The sequence below is a fragment of the Choloepus didactylus genome, chromosome 1 (genome assembly GCF_015220235.1).
Source record: "Choloepus didactylus isolate mChoDid1 chromosome 1, mChoDid1.pri, whole genome shotgun sequence".
Lineage (NCBI taxonomy): Eukaryota > Metazoa > Chordata > Mammalia > Pilosa > Megalonychidae > Choloepus > Choloepus didactylus.
Window position 1 is genome coordinate 97974673 of NC_051307.1, and position 23585 is coordinate 97998257.

Here is a 23585-nt window from a genome sequence, read left to right on the forward strand (position 1 = left end):
GAGTATGGGAAGGAGTGGATGGGTATAAAAGACGTTTAGAAGATAAAAACTATAGAAACTGGCAATTGGGTTTCTTGGTGGAATCAGGGAGAGGGAGGTTCTTAGCTAGGGATATGACAGCCTGTCACCCAAACAGTGAAATCTGGAGAAGGAACAGGTTTAATGGAGAAAGGGTTGACTGCATGTTGGACACGTTGAGTGTAGTGTCTGTGGGATATAAGCATGAAGAGAGGAGTAGGATGGAGCTAAAGTTGAGAGTCATGAGGAGAAATAGTAGGAAATTGACCACCCAAAGAGCATGTGTCGTTGAGAAAGCCGAGGGCTGAGGGAGAGTTCTAAGGAAAGCCATTATTTAGCCAGGCCCGTGAACAATACTGAAAAACAGCAGCCATTTTGTTATCAGAAGGAAAACTAGGAGAAAGTGGTGTTGCAAAAGTACAGAAGCCAAGAAATAAATGGAGAGGGAAAGGGAGAGGGAGAGGGGGAGGGAGGGAGAGAATATTAATGTCATGAAGTATCAAATAGCTTTAAGAGATTAAGCAAAATATGTGTAGAAGTGTGTGTGTGTGTGGGGGGGGAATTTAGCAACATGGAGGAAACTGGTGTCAGACAGTGGTGGTGGTGTGAGAATGCGGTGGAGGGAATCTTCACTGGTAGAAAGAAAAAACCAGTTTAGAGTGAGTCGAAGAATGAATGGGGGGTGATTTCTCTTTCAAGGAGCTTGGCTGTGAATGAAAGGAGAGTGCAGAATTTAGATATATAGGGTTTACAGAAGATGCCAACTTATTTCCTGATACTGGGTTCCAAGGGCCTCTTGTAATAACAAAAGACATTTTCAAAACTTGTTTTCCTCTGTCCAGATACCTATATCCAGAGTATCCAGCGCACAGTAAGTTAAGTGATGGTATAAAATGAGTGTGAAAATAGCTAATGAAGTAACTATATTGAATACTCTGAGATGCCAAAAATCCCTATTTCCTTATATCCTCATGCCAGTGAGATAAAGTAAAGCCTGGTATCAGGGCTATTAGAAAATAACAAACCAACCTCTCTGCTGCATGTGCATGAACATAAGTGCTCACACATCTCACACTATGTCCTCTCTCAGGGCAAATGGTCCCTTCGGAGAGCTAATCAATAGTCTCTTTAAAAATCTACTTGGGTTCTAGGCCTCTTTGGTCTTCCCTGTGCCACTGCAGATTAACCCGCACTCAGGCCCTTTCCTCTCAGCAGGGAGGTGCTGCTGTCTGTGTCTTCGTAGCACTCAGGCTCTTCCAGGACAGGAGCTGCCTGGTTCTCAAGGCCTTGGGTTTGGTGGGGTGTATACCAACGAGCCAGCAAACCTGCTTCTATTTGCAAACATTCCTGGTAAACAGGAATCTCTTACTACAGCTTCCTAATCATTTGCCTGTCTTCTGAGCTCACACCTTCTCAAACTTCTCTGACTTCCTTTGTGGATGGTGGCTGCTAGTTCATGCTTTCTTCTGGCAATGCATGCCATTTACATTTGAAAGGCAGTTTATAGGGTAGCACGATGGTGAATAGCACAGGCTCTGGAAGCAGATTTCCAAAGTGGAAATCCAAGCTTTGCCACTTTTAAGCTAAGCAAACCCTGGCAAGTTCAGCAACTCAGAGGCTCCATTTCTTTGTTTTCCTTCTGTATAATGGGATAATAATAGTTCCTTATTTTACAGGGTTGTTGTGAGAATTAGAATTAATATAGTGATAAGTATAACAGTGCCTGAAACATGATAAGAACTCAGTAAATGTTAGCTATTGTTATTTAGACGGATTTGAGAGAGAAACACTTTGTACTTGGGTTTGGAATAATCTGGAAAATGCCTGACTTACCTGGACAAGGAGGCATTTTCCCTTATCAATAGTAGAATTGGTTTGGAGAGAACATTTTTAGATGCCAAGTTTAATCAGTGGCAGAAACTTGTAGTTACACCCCTCCTCCCCTCACATGCTTATTAGACAACTGACTCTCCTCTAGGGTAAAGCACTATTTAGTTGGTGAGATGTTTTCATTCAAGGTGTGCAACAGATACAAAATAATGACTAAGATTTCTGGGATACCTCTTCTTCAGTAAACCTGAAAAACAAAATATGGTCTCAACATTCAAAATTCATTTAAAATGTATAAAATTGGCTTGGCAAATGCAATCTTCCCTTGCTAAAGATCACTGGTTTGACTTTCAGAACTTGGAAACATTTGGCATTTAGAACAAAATGCTTTTAAAGAAGTATGTGTGTCTTATTCACTTGGGGGTTTCACTTAACACTGACCTATCCATTGTGCTGCATCCATGTATCTCTTTATGAATGTACAGGCTGTTTTGTTTTCCCCCCTAAACCAGCTCATGACCTGAAAAGGAATTGCCGTCTCCAGATAGTTGAAAAGGAAAGGGAAGGCAGTTGTTAGTATGCTGCCAGCCCACTGCACACCTGATCTTTTATGCTAGGCTCTGAAATCAAACTTTTGTGGGATCCTATAGAAGCTTTGCTGACTAGCCAAGAGTAGAACCTCAGGCAACCTCTCTGGACTAGTGTCGATCTGCTGGTAAAATGAGGATGATGCTGATCATAGGAAGTTGTAAGAATAAGTAAAGCAATAGAGTTAAAGTGCCTGGAATACAGTAGGCATTTGATAAATGAGAATTTCTCTCAAGTCCAGCCTCATAACAAATGAAATTAAAGCAACTAAGAAAATCTGTGTACCTCTAAGAATGATCAGAAACCATGTTATTTCAGAAAACTTTTAATAATACTACCACCCAAATCTGTTGAGGCCAGAGATTAACAAAAAGCTGTAGTTTAAATCAGAAGTTTCCAATGGTGACCCTTGAGTGGGCAGCATGAAGTTGCAGAGGTTTGTTTGACTCACACAATTTTTTAAGATTTTTAAAATTAGCTGCTAACATTTAAAAATAGTGATGTTTCACATGAATATCCAGTTTCCTAATTTATTTTACAAAATGTCTAGCTCTGGAGGCACACGAGTTTGTGGCCTCTGATCTAAATCTTAACAGAATGGAAACAGTACTTGCCTGGGAGTCAGGAGACTAGGTTCTAGCTCTACCACTAACAGAGCAAACTGCTTCTTCTCTCTGGGCCCCTTCCCTTCCTTTCCTTCCCTTTTGCAAAACAAGAGCTGTCACTGTTCTGAAACTGTAAATCCAAGGGTAAGAAAGGATATAACTTTTCTAGAAATTACACCATTCTTTTATACAGTTAGCCAGGTAGTGTAGTAAGCTTTAAAAGTATTTCAGAATATATAAATAACTGCTTGCATGAAAGACTGGCCAGACTGTAGACACCAGGATAAAAGCTATGAAGGTTCAGGAAGAGGAAACATTTTTAAAAGGAAGAAACACTATGCATATACACATGCAAAGATTTAATCTTCCCATGCCCAGATGTTGAACATGCAGACATGGTGCGTATCCATCTGCTCAGAAACGTCCCTGTTTTCACATTCTCATCTTGTAGTTTGGAGGAGGCTGAGCAAGCCATGCCTCATCCGTGGATGCTTTCTGCTCGACTGGCTTCAGACAAAGTTACCATTAACTCCCCAACCTGCAAGAAAATTATTTGACACAAAGGATTCCAAAATGTCCTCCTTTCCCCCTACAAGCCTGCAAACAAATGGTACAGGAATGAGGTCAGAAAGGAATCCCCCGCCTACCATGCTGCTGAATTCATTTACCTACCTCAGAGCCCATTCAGAGAAAGGGGTGGGACAGCGAACAAGAGATGTTCTGAGGCCAAGTGGAGTTTGGGGGTCGAGCTCTACATTACAAGATTTGACAGGCCTTTGCCAGCCTTCAGCTTCTTTGTGTCTCTCACATAATAGAGAAACACAAACTGAGCAGCACACGATGTGTGGTTACACCCTTGGACAGGGCACACTCTTTGCAAATGCTAATAGTATTGTAGCATCCTGTCACCCGGTAATACAAAAAAGGATGTTGATTTTCACGTGAACCAGACCAGGCCTATTGTACACAAGTTTGTGACCAACTTGTAGTATCTGTACATCAAAAGCCCAGCCAATCACAGAGTACACAGCTGGTGAAACACACTAACGGGGGCGCACACTGAGTTCCAAATGCCTCACTCAACCGCTACAGTAACAAAACACAGTACTTTTGACATTAGTGAAATTACAAACTCACAATGATTCAGACATAACTGTAGCAAGACATTAATTTTTACTTTTAAGACTTATGGCCTGGGGTAAACATGAGTTAGAACTTCCTGAATTTCAGTATCATCTTGTCCTCTAGAGCTTCACAGGGTGCCACATCTCTGCTGATAATTCCATTCTTGAGATGCAACAGCTCCATGTAGTTAGGAAAACCATCTTGGGCCATTTTTAAAAAATTAGCTCATTTTGCACTTTCCAGGCATATCGTGTACCCTAATGTACTGCTAATTTCAGAAATAAGTTCATTTTCCATTTTTAGGAGGGAGCATATTTTGCAAAGAGCACAGGCTGGTCATCAGAGTTGTTTCCAAATTCAGAATGAACTTGGGCAAGTTACCAAAAACTTTTCTGAGCCTATTTCCTCATCTCTAAAATGGAGATCACAATGCCAAAATGTGATAATGGGTGCAAAACTCAAGACATACTGATTCCTTTGCTCTAGATTAAAATTCTCAACATCAAAATTAAAAATGAAAACCAAAAATGTTTCATGGGACCAAGCCTTGGCAGGATACTATACTGACCATTTAAAAGGCATGGGGAGAGGGGTTCTAGATGAAATCCAAAATGCTAATGGTCATTACAGTACGCTTCTTCACAGTGTTCTGAATCCTGCTGAGACCTTTATAATGGGCCCTTAGAAAGGATATTAATATTCCTGGAAATGGCTGCAAAGTTAGCCATCCATCTGGACCCTCAACATAGCCCAGACACCTCTGTACCCCTGTACGTGTCGTTCATGGCAGTGGGGAGGCCAAGGTACACCACTGCCACTAGGTGTGCACTGTTCTTGAGGTATTGGTAAAGTGATTTGTTTTTTACTATATATAAATTAGTTTCTTGCAGAAACAAATTATATACATTGCACATGCTACAGGATTGGCTGTGCACCACCTTAAGCAAAACTGACTGCAAGTGAGAGAACTTTCAACATAAGTCCTCTAGTCAAATACATTTCTTACAGGAGAAATACTAGGCACTGCACTTTGTTAGTGATGCATGATTCCATCTGTGCTAAGATGTATGGAAACCAGAGAGATAATGGAATGCCAACTAAGGAAACAGAGAAATGGGTAAGTTCATTCCTTCAGGTGAGAGGTAAGTTATTTTCAGCAGTTCCTGTAAGCTGTAGCAAAAGAAATAGAAAAGTTACTGAATTCTCATTGTGCCAGTTTGAATGTATTGTGTCCCCCAAATGCCATTATCTTTGATGTAGTCTTGTGGGGAAGACGTTTTGGTGCTGATTAGATTTGCTTGGAATGTGCCCCACCCAGCTGTGGGTGATGACTCTGATGAGATAGCCCCATGGAGGCATGGCCCCACCCATTCAGGGTGGGACTTGATCAGTGGAGCCATATAAATGAGCTGACTCAAAGAGAAGGAACTCAGTGCAGCTGTGAGTGACATTTTGAAGAGGAGCAAGCTTGCTAGAGAGGAACGTCCTGGGAGAAAGCCATTTTGAAACCAGAACTTTGGAGCAGATGCCAGCCACGTGCCTTCCCAGCTAACAGAGGTTTTCCAGGCGCCATTGGCCATCCTCCAGTGAAGGTACCCAATTACTGATGTGTTACCTTGGACACTTTATGGCCTTAAGACTGTAATTGTGTAGCCAAATAAACCCCCTTTTTATAAAAGCCAATCCATCTCTGGTGTTTTGCATTCTGCAGGCATTAGCAAACTAGAACACTCATCATCAGAAGGATAACAGTTTATAAATTTGTCTAGAGCAGGAAACTTTATTAAAGTTAACTGGTAACAGAAACATGTCATTAGGTTATACTTCTGTAAAGATACTGTGTATTTTCTTCAAGTATTTGTCTGTGAGAGCCAAAGGCACAAAATTAGATTAAAAGATAGGTAAGCAGTTCAGGCCATATTACTTTTTGATGGTTTGGCCTAATTCTCAAATAAACTTTAATCAAGCAAGACGATGGAGTTAACCTACTCCCTACATAAAATCTCTTAAATTTTAGAGCCAAGTCTCATGAGCTTTTAGCAGTAAACTGTGCCATTTTCTGACAAATGGATACAATTTAGAATTCCATGTCATTGCTGTACGATTGTTATTACAAGAGTAAGCAGAATTAACATTCTGCCTTGGACATTAAGGAGTGTAACTTGTATTCTTAACAAAGGCATAAAATATGCCTTTGTTGTCTTAAGTGATGCCTGTGGCCTAAAGTTTTTTCAAAAAAGATTTTTGAATCTTTTCAAATACTTGGATGGGAACTAGGCTACATACACTTGGGTTAAAAAAGAAAAAAAAAAAAAAAGCCCAAATAACAAGAACTCCTTCCCACAAAGAAGTGAAAGAACAACTTTGGTTACCTTCTTGTTAGTGATTTGATCCCAAATGAACCTTAATACAGATCCTATACAATGTGAATATAATTTACAAGAGAGGGACTGTGTACACACTGTCAAATTTTCAAGTTAGTAACTCTTTAAAGTTATTTTCAAGTTAGTTAAGTATGTATAAAGCTGTCATTTCGGGATACAGACTTAACCTAATATTATGAAGCAAGCTTTTCTCACTCTTAGCATTACAAAGCTGTCTTCTTTGGGTTAAAGATCACCACATTTAAACTTTCCTGATATTGTCCTACTTTTTAAACTTCAACAATTTTTGTAGTACTTGTTTTAACCCTTAAGTTTTCTACATCTATCAACTTAGTATAATATGTGAAGAAAATAACATGACATTTTTAGCTATCACAATTGGGCATGCTTGATTATTTTAAAACCTAATTTGTAATACAATTAAATAACACATTTATTTACAAGCCCACAGTAGCTATTTCACTTTGATAAAGATATTAATTCGAATGGAAATGTCAGAAGATGGATAAATTGCTCTATTAAATCTTCATTAACTAAACTCTTCAAACTTTGATACATGAAGATTTGAACTTGAGTTGCATGAAGGATGAAAACTTAATTTGAAATACAACTAATTTTCAGACACACTAGGATTATTCTGTTACCACTGATTAGTAAAATAAATGTTAATATAATTCAAACATGTTATTGACTATATGCCTTCTAAAGCAATTCAAAGACTGACTCTTGACATTACTCACAAGAAATAAGTATACCATTCTCTGACTACTATGTACTACACTGAAGAAATTATGACTTTGAGTCTTTTCCTAGTTTTGACTTCAGCCAACTGTCTGAATCCTGGAGAAGTCACACCTATACTTTGCCTTACTTTACGCATCTAAAAATAAATATTTAATAAGTATCCTTTATGAGCAAAATTGGGAAGAATAAAAAAAATGAGTAGCTGGATGCTATAAATCAGGTGGTAGATGGAATTAAGTGATTCTTAAGGTTCCTTCCAGCTATAAGGCTTTAGCTACATTGGTAAGCTTTTTGTATAACTAAGTATGTTAGCAGTAATGAAAATGATGGCCATGGCAGCAAAGTACAATTAGAAAACTTTTTAATATATTTTATCAAAGGAAATAGCAAGATGATTTGACAAGTATCAACACATGAACAAAAGCATTGATTGACCATGGATTACAACTGTGAAATGCAAGGTATGTGAAATTCAAGCATTCAGAAAAGAGCCACATTTAAGAGGCTTGTTAGAATATGAATTTTGTTACACCGTGGGGTCAAATAATGACCCTATCTATGTTCACAGGTCTCTCTCTCTCTCATTAAAGCAGAAAAAACTTAAAAGATGTTCTTCAGTAACAGAATTCTAATGGGATTTAAATATTTTAATTACTCATACACAAGTTACCTTAGATCAAGTACAGGCAAAATATAAGTTGCAATAACATCTACACGTAGTTGGCGTTTTTTAAAAATAATACAAAGTTCATTCACCATGCACAAGTGAAAACAAGGTAAGTTTTAAACACTTAAATAATATACAGTCATGATTGTTTCAAAAGTAAGCATATAATTTTGTACTGCTCAAGTATCTGAAACCATAGCATGTACAAGTTTAAAGAATTGTGATAAAAACTACCGCTTTGATCCCCTTTACTGGAAAGCTAAAATACCTTCTCTCAGATAAATATATCTAAAATAAATAAATCTAAAATTAACTAGATAAGGAATTTACTTAAACCTATACTCTGAATCTTATATGTAAAATTTCGAAGTTGTAAGATTAGGAAGCACCTCCTCTATAATGTTCTTTGTTCTCATTTTTATACTACTCATGTGGATTTGGGAAGCTAAATTATTTGTGGGAAGGAGTTCACTGGAGTAAAGCCTGGAAAACTGGGATAACACAGAGGCGAGAATATAATTAAACTACTAAAAAAGGCTGATTGCTCCACCTATAACTACAGTTCAGCCAGTTCAACTGTTGAACAAGAACTGCTTATTTCCTATTGTATGTTGTCTACATAGGCTGATCTTAAAAACTGGTACTCTAACCAAGTAAATTTTGACCTCTTTTCACTCCATTTTTTTGCAAATCTGGACGTAAAAAACGAATGATTCCTGTCTAGATTTTAACTTCTGTGAAGAGGTTTTTTTTTTTTTTGCTTAAATTTGAATCATTTCTAACTTTTGAACTAAAGACATGATGCACAGGCTTTAGTGTTCAGAATCTGAATTTTATTTCTTTTTCTCAATAACATCTGCATTTAATAAATTCTTAGCTTTCAAGGAAAAAAAAGAGGCCTAGTATGAGATCAAAAGAAAAAAATCTATGAATATTGATGGGTTGGGGGGATGTCTGGACTCTTATATTTGAATTTTTAATAATATCATCTATTTATAAGTTTCATTTACAATACTGATCTCCTCAATAAATACAAGCCGCTCCCCGCCCCCCGCTTTTTAAATTTATACAAAGGGATGTGATAAAAGTACTGACTGACTTCAGTCAGTCTTTTGCTTGAGAGAAATCTGCAGAACTACAGATGAGGGCTTTTTTTTTCTAGTCCACAGTTATCAGAAATAAATACAGCCCTCCTTTTTTTCTTTCCTTTAGAAATAGATGTGTAGCTATAAAGTGGTTCTGTTTTACAACCACAAAAACATTCATTAGCATTACATAATGTCTGCTTCAATGAGGGGGTTTATCTGCCAGCCAGCACAGGTTAGAGTGATTTAACCAGTGTGGTCATCTCCTAATTTTTGTATAGAACATTAGGGAGATCTACTCCCTTTCTGTTAACCACTGTCTCTAGACCTAAAAGAAACGTGAAATGTTCTTGACTACTCATCTACCAATTAACAACAGATACTGCTACTAGTTATTTTAAAAATGGATCCACTTTTCTTGTCAAACAGTACAAAACAAGTATTTATTGAGTTGATGTAAACTGTTGATTTCTTAAATATTTTGTGATAGCCTTCAACATTGCATATTGAATGTTAGATCTTGAGAGATGAAAATTAAGGACATATGAATATTTAAAAAAGGGGTGGTGGTGGTGGTAGCAGTGGCAAGGGACCTGTTATCAAAAAAAACAACTCCAAGAAAAGGAGCATCAGGTAACTGTAAAATAAAAACTGTCACATGATGGGCATTTTAATTAGAAGAATAAAAGCTTAATGAAAGGGCCAGAAAGATGAGAGTTAAATGAGAAAAATATTTTAGGCAAAAATGGCATAATTCTTTGCTTTAAAGTCCTTTAGCTGATAAAAAATATTTATATAAAACACAAGAAAATGATGTGAGGGCATTATTGTAAATGAACTAGAATGAATTAAACTTTAAGTTTTTCTTTAAACATTCAGCTAGGACGGGATGCTCAACATTATTGTAATTGTTTAAATTATTTCTATTTAAAATACAGTCTTATGAAAGGAAGCCTTTCCTGATGTCTAGTTGAAATGTTTGAAAAGAATCAAAATGAAATTAATCAACTGATCATCCTAATCTTCTCCATCCTGTATCATAATTCAATGGCTCTGTCAATAGGAAAACACTGTTAGCAGAGAGCCTAACTTAAATTCATCTAAATTCATTTAATTCATCTGAAATGAATTAATTCAAAAGGAGAGTACAAAAAACACATCAACTGAATCAAATAGGTAAACTGACTTAGTTCTAAGACAAATCTCTAACATCAGCGAAGGGTTAAAATTTCTTTCTGAATGTACCTTGAATTGTTGTAATTGAAATTAACCTATTTGAAGGGTTCCTGTGTTAACCAGTTTTTTTTTTTCATGTGGCGAATATAAACTGAATTATCATGGCCAAATAGTTCCTGGATAAAGAATACTGCAGATACAGACAACAACTTGGCAGGTCACCATCATTTTATATACAATTGACAATTTAAAAAAAAAAATGCTGTTCAAGTTTTATTTCAAAACACTTAGCATTATTTTTTTCTGGAAAAGAAAACAACTGACATTAGGTAACATAAGTAAATGAATTAGCTGTACTAGTGTCACCACAAAGGAGATAACAAGCAGGAAAGCAAGTTTCTTATCCTCAAAAATTGAACTCAATGGCCATACCCTTTATATTATCCCAATTTGTCACTTAAATAACATAGGCTGTTAATGACATTTCAACTGTTTTTCCGTTCCAAGGGCAGCTGATGGTAAAGCACTTCTAACACGCATAAATTATTTTTATCCCGTGACTTTACTGTATGTTTAGAAAGGTGAATAGCAGGAAAAAAAAGAGGCAGGACAAAAGCCTTTGGAGGAGTTTTCTTTCTTCTGTTGTATGCAGAGGCGATTATATTATGAGTAGGATTCTGAAAAATAAAAGCATTTGAATAATTTAGGTATGGGGAGACTAATGTAAAAAGATCTTGAATCAGTCTAATGCAAGACCATAAAAATACTGAAGTTTAACTTGCCTACATTTGCTAGTTTTATCATAATAATTTAAAATATCACCTGCCACAATATTAGTGTAATTTTATCAAATGTGATGTATGAATTATAAAATTACTGAACTCATACAGAAAGAGTCAAAAACCTATTTTATTAAAAAGAATCTGTGACAAATTTATTTGGAAGGGAAAAGAGCCTCAAAAAGCCAAAAACATCTTGAAGAAGAATAAAATTGGAAGACTCACACTTCCCAACTCTAAAGCATATTATAAAGCCACAGTGGTCAAGATAGCATGGTACTGGGCATAAAGACAGACACACTGATCAACGGAATCAAATTGAGAGTTCAGAAATAGACCCTTAGGTCTATGGTCAACTGATTTTTGACAACGCTCCCAAGTCCATTCAACTGGGACAGAACAAATCTCTTCAATAAAGGGTGCTAGGAGAACTGGACATTCATATCCAAAAGAATGAAAGAGGACCCCATCTCAGTCTCTTTACAAAAATTAACTCAAAATGGATCAAAGACCTAGATATAAGAGACAGTACCATAAAACTCCTAGAAGAAAATGTAGGGGTACATTTTCAAGATCTGGTGATAGGCAGTAGTTTCTTAGACCTTACACTCAAAGCATAAGCAATGAAAGAAAAAGTAGATAAATGGGACCTCCTCAAAACTGAATATTTCTGTGTTTTTTTTTTCAGTTATACATTTTATTTTCTAATAGATACAATACTGAAATAAACACAAATTAAAAAAGTTCTATTAAAACAAAACTGGACAAAAAAGCAGTACACTACTTTTTAATTACAGAACACTCTACTGTCCAAAAGGCACTAATCCAGAATAGGAGATACAATGATACAGGACTCATTTGAACTATTTTAATCGATACAATAGAGCACCTTGTTTCTTTGACCATTTGCATCTAGAAACAAGGGGTTTTTGCTACAGTCATTACACATTGTTATAAATATGAGTCCAACAGGTGAAGGTGCCTTATCACTCTCCTTAGAGAAGATTAACATCAGAAGGGACCATATGGGGCTGAGAAGTAGGTGGGAAGCAGTGGGGAGGAGCCTGGGGCTCAGGGCAGCTGGATGCCTTCACTGTGGAAGGGCCCATGAAGCCTGTCTTTCAGCCTGGCCTCTCGGTGGGTTGGCTGGTTTCTGGCCATTACTGGCAGCCACTTTAATCCATTCTTGTGTTTTAGCACCAGGAAAGTGGGCTCTAAGGTGCTCCAGATAACTGGGGCTGGAGGTCTAGGTGACGAAGCATCAGCAGCTCAGCAGAGGGGAGGCATTTTGGTAACCTGACCTGAAAAAACACTTCTGTGTTTGAAAGGACTTTGTCAAAAGGGTGAAAAGGTAGCTGACTCAATGGGAGAAAATATTTCAAAACTATATATCTATATATCTGATATAAACTATATATCTGATAAAGGTTTGATACCTAGAATATACAAAGAAATATTACAATTCAACAATAAAAAGACAAACAACCCAATTAAATAATGGGCAAAAGTCATGAACAGACATTTTCCCAAAGAGGAAATACAAATGGCTAAAAAGCACATGAAAAGATGCTCATCTTCACTAGCTATTAGGGAAATACAAATCAAAACCACAATGAGATATCATTTCACACCTATTAGAATGGCTACCATTAAACAAACAGGAAACTTAAAGTATTGGGGAGGATGTGGAGAAATAGGTACACTTATTCACTGCTAGTGGGAATGTAAAATGGTATAGCCACTGTGAAAGACAGTATGGTGGTTCCTTAGGAAACTAAATGAAGAGCTGTCATATGATCCAGAAATTCCACTACTGGGTATATACCCAGAAGAACTGAAAGCAGGGACACGAACAGACATTTGGACACTGAAGTTCATAGCAGCATTAGGCACAATTGCCAAAATATGGAAACAATCCAAGTGTCCATCAACAGATGAATGGATAAACAGAATGCACTATATACATATGATGGAATATTATTCAGCAGTAAGAAAGAACAAAGTCCTGAAGCATGTGACAACATGGATGAATCCCGAGGACATTATGTTGAATGAAATATGTAATACACAAAAGGACAAATGTATGATCTCACTAATATGAACTAATTATATCATGTAAACTTATAGACATAGAATCTAGAATATAGCTTACCAGAAGACAGAATGAGGCTAGATAACAGGGAGTGGTTGCTTAAGATGTACAGAACTTTTAACTAGGTTAATTTACATGAACGGAAACGGATAGAGGTGATGGTAGCACATTATTGTTAAGTACAATTAACAGCTCTGGATTGTATGTGTATGTGGTCGATAGGGGAAGTTTAGAGTCATATATGTCACTAGAAGGAAAGCCAGAGGTTTAAACATGGGACTGTATAATGTAGTAAATCTAGTGGTGGACAATGACTGTGATTAACAGTATAGTATAAAACATTTCCTCCATGAACTAGAACAAATGTGTGAAACTATTACAAGGAGTTAATAACGGAGTGGAAAATGGGGAAAAAATGCACCTATTGCAAACTATGGGCTATAGTTAACAGTAATAGCTTAATATTCTTTCATCAACAGTAACAAGTATACCACACCAATGCTAGGGATCAATGATGGGGGAGGGGGGGAGGTAAGGGATATGGGATATTTTGGGTTTTCTCTCTCTCTTTTTCTTCTTTTTTTCTTTTCCCGGAGTAATGAAAATGTTCTAAAATTGTGGTGATGTACACACAACTACATTATGATACTGTGAGCCACTGACTGTATACTTTGGATGGATTGTATGGTATGTGAATATATCTCAATAAAGTTGCATTAAAAAAAAAAGAATCTCTGTATGGCCATGTTGGGTATAAACATCTTCCACAAGTATTAGAATTACAGTTACTGAAAACTATTTAGAAAAACAAACAAACACCCCAAAACTAACAGGTGGGAGGAAAATAAACACATTTATTTTCTCCCAAATTAGCCTAGGGTACTATGCTTGATAGCTTTTATAAAATGGTCAGAATGAGACAAGGCTACCATTTTGCCATATTTATTCTTTTGAATGGATTTGCAGGGTACAAAACAGATCATCTGTCCAATTCATAGGTATTTTGTAAAAGTTCACAGTCATAAATCGCAAGGGGTGGGAAAGGCCTTAGAGAATTTAGAGAAGTAGGGAACAGGACAGTTGAGATGGTTTCCCTATACTGGGGGCCTCCTTGTGCATAAACATCATCACACCCTGGCTCTTAGGAGTACCCGAGGCTACTCTTGGGGCAGACATTTTGGCAGGAAAAGGCACATGTTCCCAGCAGCAATGGCAACTACAGATGTCTAACACTACCAGCTTAGAGAAGGGAAGAGACATCAAACATTATGTAAAAAACACTGGTTGGATTTGGGCTTCCTCATTTCATTAAAAAGAAAAAAAATCAGCTTATATGTTTAATGGGTTTTCTGTGGCTTTCATGGATTTTTTTTCTCCCAAAGGCCACAGCTGTAAACCAAAATAGTAGTGAAGAAGAGAATCTCCGAGTCAACTAGGTTCTCAAAATGTTTATCCCTAATAGTAAATATTAGTAGTTACCAGAATAGTAATTATGATGAGGAAAATGATACCATAGCACTTTACGGCTTTAAAAGAAATTTTTCTACAGTGAAGATACAGAAAACATTACAAACATAGACACAAAACACTAAAATTATTTTTGGTCAGTATCAAGATATATTTTTGTATACATCTACTATGCATCTGTCTTAAGTTTTGAAAGTAACAAAACAAAATAATAAAGCTTAATTCTAACACCACTAGTTTTTTAACTCCTTCCTCTCTTATTTGTTGCTAGTGCACTCTTCTGAATGACGTACAATCTAAGCTGTACTTCCTGTTCTAGCTTGTCTTCTCAAATGTATTTCCCCAATAGTGGAGGAAAGTAGGTAGTTTACTAAGGGCTTTTCTGTGGGCTGCCAGGGAGTGAGTCACTCACATTTCTATTCTCTCCAGTTCTGTTTATGTTGCAAGCTGCCTAAAGATTAAAGCTCAGAGATAGTGATTAATTGAATATTTTAAATAAATGATAATGTCAGAGTTACAGCATTTTTCCTGCTTCAATTTCTGCAGTAAAAGCAAAAGATTTATTGATTTTATTGGGAACATGCTTATAATGGCAGGATTACAGAATCAGACAAGAAAGTTGACATTCAGAAAAGTATTACATTCTAAAGTTATGTAAGTTAAACATTATCTAAATGTTTTTAAACTAAGAGAACAAGATGGAGAACAATTACTAAAAAATTTTTAGTCAATCCAAATAAATTAAAAGTTTCCCAAGCTGAATACTTAATATATACATAATAATCCATTGTATATGAACAGTGAAAGGAAAAACAGAAGATGTCTACAAAATCTGCCACCTCTAGGATTAAAATATAAGCAGTTCAATTCTTAACATGTAGAAAATATATAAGCCACCTGCATATTATGTAACAGCTTAGCTTATCCCTTACCTAATGTGGCAACCGTTCAAAATGAGTTCTGGTGGATATTTTTAGCTCAGCCAGAAGGCAGTCAAATTATCTAAAGGAACATTGTACATATGGAATTAAGAATCTAGTTTCAGAGATTCATACCATCAAAATTATTACATTATAAGAAGCAAGCAGGATATAGTCAAGTTGAATGATAAACTATTAAAATGTTTCAAATAAGCTATTTTAAGACAGATTTAAAATATAAATTTCGCATTTAGTCAGTACCAATGCAGCAAGAAATTTTTTACTCACTTAATATAATTTACTTCTCCTGATGAAGGGCTTCAATGAAAGCATCAAGTTTTTCTTGAATTTCTCTTACTTTCTCTGTGAAGGTAAAAAGGAATAATACATCAATTTAATAAAAACAAATTTATTTTTCAAGGGCATCACAAATCATAGGATATAATTAATAAATGGCCTGGGATACTTGTTTTTTGGGGGAAAAAAAGGAAAAAATGAGTCTGATCATTCTATCTTACACCCAAATAAAGTCTACATGAATTACAGTAGTAGCTCTTAACCATTATTTGGAGGGGGCAGAGGGGGGTAGAGAGAGGCATGTCATGGACTCCTTTGAGAATCTAATAAAGTTATGTACTCATACAGAAAAATGCATGTACACATACATATAAAATTGTGTATAGAATTTTAAGGATTCTTTGAAGCCCAACCAAAGACTCAACAGTTAGCAATGTTTGGAACAAGAGAAAACGTAAAAATTTTAAAAAATTAAAAGAAAACATGGGTGAGTATTTAACTGGCCTGAGACTGGGAAATGATTTTCTAAATGATTTTAAGCAATGTGAGGAGTGACAAAGGAAAAGATGAAGCAATATAATTAAATTAAAATGTTACTTATATGACAATGTGTCACAAAAAAAGGCAAAAGAATTGCAGGAAAATATTTGCAGCAAACATGAGAAGAGCAATAATACTTTAGAAATATATACAAAAACATACTTTTCCAGCTGTAAATGAGGAAATGTATAAAAAGAAACTATAAAAACACCAGAGCCACTGATTGCAGACAAACATTATTTGATTTTATTTTAGATTTTCATATTTATAGGCTTTCAAATAAAATCTGTAATTTCTCTCTGAAATATAAAGATTTCCCTCACAAACATAAACTATTCACAGTATATACTAATCCCCTAAAGATGAAAATGGAATAGCCTGATACATACTACTTCATTGCCAACTCAATCATGCACCTATTTTTAAATATAGGTTATACTGAGCGTGATGACAAATCATTTTGTCCTTCTAACACTATTTAACATATCAGTGGGAACTATCAAAGTGAATTGAATGGTTCAAAGTTAGTGATTTAGAAGAAAAACTGTAAAGGATTATACTTTATATTTATAGAAAAATGATATTTATAAGATGCACTCAATATTCAATATTTGTATCCCTTACATTTAAAAATAAATAATCTGACAAGAAGAGAGAGATCTCTATGTGACCGGAGGAACAGATGTAAGTTGAGGCACCTCAAGACTGTAGCAAGTCAGCACCAGAATGCTAAAGACTTGGGGCAGAAAGCCTGTCCTTGCTGATGCCTTGATTTTGGACTTCTAGCTTCTGAAACCTGAGTTACTTCCTAGTTTTGTTCAGAAAAAACTATAAGGATATGTACATTTACTGATAAGACAACTACGAGTCAAGAGATGGACAAGGAAGAAAGCAACACAAAAACAAGACTTTCCGAACATGAAGAACAAAACTACCAAGTTGTCACATAATCAGAGGACCAACCAGCTAAGAGCAGAAAAGAAAGCATATATAGTACTGATATATGAGGTAACTTTGAAGTCAGAGAAAACAGAAGAAATTTATCAAGATCAATATCCAGATTACCTTAAAGAAAGTATAACTCAACAGTATGTAGCTGATCCAGAACCAGTGAACTGGAAAAAAGGATCAAACTCATACTTGTCCAAAAGTTAGGAAAAACAGGCTTGTGTCATATGATAGTATAGACAGCTGTTATGCCGTGAGAGCACTCAAGCAGCCCTATGAAGAGATCCATGTGGTGAAGAACTGAAGCCTTTAGGTAACAGCCATGTGAGTTATCCCAGAAGGGGATCCTTTAGTCCCAATAAAGCCTTCAGATGACTGCAGCCTTGAGCAGTATTTTGACTGTAACCTCATAAGAAACTCTGGAGGGAGAAACACCCAGTCAAGCTGTTTCTGAATTCCTGACCCATAGAAACTGTGATATAATGAAGGTTTATTGTTTTAAAGCCCTAAGTTTTAGGGCAATTAGTTATACAGCAATAGATAACTACCACATCCATAAAATATACAGCATTATTTTGTGTTAACAGAATTTCAAATACAATATTTACCTAAAAAAGCCAGATACAGATGAATACATGCAGTGTGATTCCATTTATATCAAGTAAAAAATAGGCAAAACTGATTTCCGAACTCAGAAATCAGGATGGTGGTTGCCACTGTAGGGTTTTGGGGATAGTAACTAGAAGGGGTCTTGAGGCAGACTTGAGAAGAGCTGGTACTGCTTTTTTTTTCCCTTGATTTGTGTGTTGGTTACAGAGATGTGTTAATTTTTAAAAATTTATAGAGGCATACACTTACAGGTGATATGTGCACTTTTCTGTATTTTTACTATACTTCAGTAAGTTTTAAAATATATTAAAAATCAAAGTAAATAATCTGCATTGAAGATAGCATCAGTGATGAATACCCAATAAAAGGGTGAATTGTCCTTTATAGGAATACTTACTAACATTGCTGGAACTCAACAAAGCCTACCATAGTTGCATATGAAGAACATAATGTTCTCATGTTGTTTTTCTGGTAATTTAACACTTAATTCCTGGTATTAGAGACTGATAAAAAAAATGAGAAGAAACCCAGTGATTTAATCTTCTTGAGAAAATATGATAATAGTTATTACAAAGGCAGCCTGGAAGTTGAGTCTGTATTTTTTGGTAGACAGACTTCTATTTTTCAACCTGCAGTAAACCCAGTAGACATACTTGCTTTTCTAAAATAAGGTCATATTAATTTAAAAATTGCTAGAAACAACATATTTTCTTCATCAATGAATATTCAGAAAGTTCCATGTAAGTACAGCTCATTATATCAAGAATTTTAAAAAAGGGGAAAGAGTAGGAGAAAAAGTTTTTTTTAAATTGACTCTTAGAATCATAGAATTTTGGAAATGGATGTCTTTAAAAAAGTCATTCAGTTTAAATAGTATGACATGTGGAAACCTACAATAGGCATTTAGAACTTAAGCAGCTACTAAAAATATTTCACTGAGAAATATTTCTATTTAGGAAAGCTGTACTTTAGGAAAAAGGAAATCTGATTCTATTTGATACACAATCTGAGTATAATCGGGCAGCTGGTGGGCCAACTCTATCTATCCTATTGCCCTGGCAATGACCTCCATCCTCAGCTGTACAGACTATCTGTGGGAGGGAGGTACAGTAGCATCACTCATAACCGACTATTCAGAGTAAGATCTATCTGTATTAACAGAGACCAAGAGCCACTCAGATGCAGCTGTTTAACTCTGTGAGGTCTGAAAGAAAATCAAATTCTTTTAAAATTAGGAATAAGCAACTTTTTCCTAAATGAAAGCAAAAGGACTATTTAAATAACTTTAATACGAAAACCACAGAATAAAAAATTGCCAAATTCACCTTAAAAGCTATGTTGTAAAGCAAAATATTTTACAATTAGAATAGCAGGACACAGTAATACTATGCCCTGAAACGTCAAAGGGCATTTAAGTAAGTTAATAAAAAGTAATAGGGGGGAAAAAAAAAGGGAGACATGTTAATTAAAAGAAAAAAGGAATGTGATAAATGTCATCTTTTTAATATTACATTTTTTTTCTGTTCCTTCCTTCACTTAAACAATGCACTTGACATTTACCTTTGAAAAGAACCCCTTGCTTGCTCACAACTGCATTCTAAATCTATGAAGTACCAACTATGAAGTTTAGGATGATTTCAAGTTGTACATTTCACTTGGTCCTCATACAGCTTTGCAGGTATCATTGCTAAAGATGAGATTAAATCCTGGAGAGTTAGCCTTGTCTACAGTTGTACAACTGATAGCACAGCCAGGACTGCATCTCTGTCCCCTGATTCAGAAACACATTAATAGCTCTGCTACTATAGGCTGACTTTTAAGTGGTAACAAAAACTACTGCTATTATTTCAAGCATATTTGTTGTAAGCATTACATTTTAGGTGAAATAAGATATTTATCGGTAAAAATCAGAGAAGGGAATAATTACTAAGCACCTCCTAAATTGCCCTATGTCTCGAGATGACCAAAAATATACAATACGCTATCATGTCCTTAAGAATATTATTTCCCCCTGAGGATGCTAGATCTATACACATTTGGAAAAATCCTGGAAGAACAATATAAGAATGTTGTAACTGGACAAAAAAGGTCCAGCATCTTCAGTGTCCGAAACAATGCTTGGCTCATTGTACATGCTCAGTAAATACTAAATAAATGAATGAAGTTCCAGAAAAACTATGGCACAGACAATAAGGGCTGTGGGCCATTGAGAAGGTAAAAGCACTTAGTTTTTGTTATGCCCATGACCAAGAGAGCAGAAGCCAGGACCACAAGAGCTAAAGCAAGCCTGGGAATAGGAGGCAGGGTACACAGAGATGAAGAGCAAGGAAAGCTTGCTCTACATGGATAAGCTCCACAGAACAGAGAATACTCAGGTTTCACAACATAATACCAGTAGAAAAAAGAAATTTCAACTTAATATACATTATCAAAACTGAAATATGTTGAGCTTTGTTCACATATAAACTTGCAGATTTAGAAACTAAATTCTGACTTCATGCTTCACGAGGCAGCTACATCATGAATAATTGTATTATTTCCCAAATTTGTATTACTGATTTTAAATTTTGGTAAGTTTCCAAACTTTCTTATATACAAACTATGCCATCTAGCTGCATAAAAAACTGAGTTATTGATAAGAAATGAGGTTGAATATTAGCAAGTGAAACTTTCTACTTTCTAATCCTTCTAAACTGATGTCCCAGTATTACATTGTTTTTTAAATTCCAAAATCGTATTGTACTTAACTATTTTACCATTAAAATTACTTTTCCATAGAAATATTTGTATAGATGACATGTATATAGCCAGAGAATTTTTATATAATTTGTGATTTACCTGATAAATTAAACCAGCTAAGGAGGGGATTAACAAACTGCTATTTCTATTTCACTGAAACAGCCAGCCCTACATGCAGTGAATACTCAAACTACTCTTCATTTATACAATGTTTACTCAAAAGATGAGCTATTTCAAACATCAATTCATTGTGCTTCTTGATTGAGTCATGAATATTCCCATAATCCCCAACTCATAAAGCATCAGTCTCAGTGAATGAAGTTCCTTCTCTTTTTTCTTTTCTTTTTTTTTACTCAGATGTCTTGACACCCATTCATTCTTTGGGTCTCTTTATCTCCACATGAAATGATACTGCTACTCTCATTTTCTTTTTGAGTCTTCTGATACTTGCTCTATAAGTCTCAAATATAGACTAATCTGTAATTAGGTTCTGAATACACTGTGAATACCAAAAGGCCAAACTTGGGAGAAGGTTCACTTCAGTGGTTAATAACAGTTTAGAACAGCAATAAAGAACCACACATAAGACACTATCACATGCACTGAGAAAACCTTTTACAACTTTTGATGTTTTAAAGAAAGCATGAAGAAAGAAACTGCAAATTTACTAACACATTGCACTTTAAGCAAACTACATATCCAAGGATACAAATGTACCTTAACAGAACTGTTTTATAACATGCTGCATAAGCACTTCATACCAAGTTTTAGGATACCTTGTTGGAGAGATTCTGCTGTAAAAAGCTGTTTGTTAAAGGACTGGAAATTAAAGGAACATTTTTTGTTATGTAATGTATGTTGCTCCTGTAAATTTTTGCTTTTTATTAAACAACTATCTCTAAGTGCTGTTTAGATAAAGGTCAGTGTTTAAAAGAATTATCTGGGGTATGGGGAAACAAGGAAAGAAAAAAATAGATGAACAAGAGATCAGATTCAAGATTCTCAAAACTACAGTCAAGTCTTAGATTTAGTACAACAAAAATGGTGTACCTTTTATAGTTGATGAAAGGAAAAACCAGAGATATAGTCAAACATACAGAGCTAAATCTAGCACTTATCTTTTGAATCTTGTGTCTGAAATTTATCCCCCCTAGAAATAAGACATGATTACTTTTAAACGGAATCATTAATGAAGACAAATAAAAGACTTCTGCTTGTTACAGAAAAAAGCAGAAATTCGTATGTTCTGGGAAGCTGTTTGAGACTGGAACAGTATTTTAAAGCTGGGGTTCCAGACTTTTGGGGTTCCTTGGGTTATTTACATTATTCAAAAATCCAAATGGAAATCTTTGTTTTGGGCTGGGATCATATCTACTTTCTTAACAGCTATGTATTTAGGGTGATTGGAAATCATGTTAAGTGTATTTATTGTGAGACAAAATCTTCTAAAACATGGACTTGACCAGAATAATAATTGATGAAAAAAGGCTAGGAACTCCTGATTCTATCCCTCTAATAATCAAAAGAAGACAGTTATTTTATTTGATTTTCATAAAAGTCAGAACACAGTGTACCATAAGGTATGCCATTATGGGATCAGACCTAAGTTTCCTGTCCCAGCTTTGCCATTAACCTTATGGTTGTGGACTCACGGTCCCAGTGTCTTTATCTACAAAGTGAGGAATCTGCCCAGAAAAATTCAAAGCCCACATTACTTTAAAACTTAGGACTGAAGTATACTATTCTAACTTATTGCATCTTTCTAAACTTGTTATTAGTCTTTTTGTTTGTTATCATCTGTTTACGTGATGTTAACGTACTAGTAAGAAACACAATCACAAATTACAATATTATTCTCAGAGGGCCATAGAATTCATTTTGGAAAGATCAGTTTTACGATATTTCCAGGAATCAATGTGGGGAACAGCAAAGGACTGCTTGTATGGATTATCTGCTTACAAAAAAGCCTGCCATTTAAAGTCACTCAGCCAAGCACAGAACTTGCTAATAGAAAACCATGAATATTCATTCTTGTTGACTGATCTGACTTAAGCTATACTTGATTCAAACATTAAAGATGATTATTTTTTAAATTGCTGTTTTCAGATATCAGAACAATACAGCTTAGAAAGAAAGCTGCTGCACGACAGTCTGTGAGGTGAAGTATTACAACTTCTGTCTCCTGAATATATAAATAGCGCAATAGTGACTTATGGATAAATTCAGCTTTTTGTTTTTGAACTTTTATTACTACAAGCATTTCTTCCAGACTCCTCCGGCTGGTTAATGTAATCAAAACCTCTTCAAATACTTTCTTGATATTTTGAAAGTAAAGTATAACTAGTGTGGATGAACATGGAGTAGACATATATTCAGGCATTTATGCTGGTTAGGCCCTTCAACTTTCATAAGTGGATGGCAACCCTAATTTCAGCTCAGCTAACTATTAATGTTTATGGATCTGCCCTTAACTTAACATAGTTAACTAACAATGTTGTTTAGTTAACTGCATCATTCCAGTTACTTGCCAATGTCAGTGAATGTAGAACCTTGAGCTTCTCTGCTACCTGATACTTTTATTAAAAGGCTCTGCAGCAAGAAGAAAATAATGTTATGGAATATTTTATGGGGAGTATATATTTTATCCATTTCTCTAGATACTATACATTTCAACTTTAGATGAGCCAAACCAATAGGTATGTATCTGGACTGTATCATTTTGATTCCTCAGGAATTGTTTATGCTATCAGCCTACAGTGAAGAAAATGATAATAAAGAGCCCCATGAAATTCTTATCTACTATAGCCATTTAATTCACTATATCATATAACCCAGTGTTCCCTTTATGAGGATTGATAAGAGAAATTTCTCCAGGTGTGTATATCAGATATACCTATGCCTTTTCTAAGCAATTGCTGTGTTGTCTGAAGGCCCTTGTTCTGGTTTGAATCATTACGTACCCTGGAAAAGAC

General features: G+C 35.5%; 1 protein-coding gene across 5 annotated transcripts in view; it reads right to left on the reverse strand.

The window, feature by feature from the left end:
* Positions 1-7638: 7638 nt before the first annotated feature.
* OPA1 (OPA1 mitochondrial dynamin like GTPase) overlaps positions 7639-23585 on the reverse strand; it is a 106649-nt gene continuing 90702 nt past the window's right edge. For 4 of the 5 annotated variants that reach the window (XM_037838103.1, XM_037838084.1, XM_037838092.1 and 1 more), the window contains 2 exons: positions 15769-15843; positions 7639-10899 (listed from right to left, as the gene is read on the reverse strand). In XM_037838103.1, the coding sequence (XP_037694031.1) occupies positions 15779-15843 (65 nt within the window). In that variant the 3' untranslated portion in view covers positions 7639-10899; positions 15769-15778. Of the gene's footprint in view, positions 10900-15492; positions 15563-15768; positions 15844-23585 lie in introns of all 5 variants that reach the window. The other variant, XR_005217290.1, reaches the window with a different exon arrangement.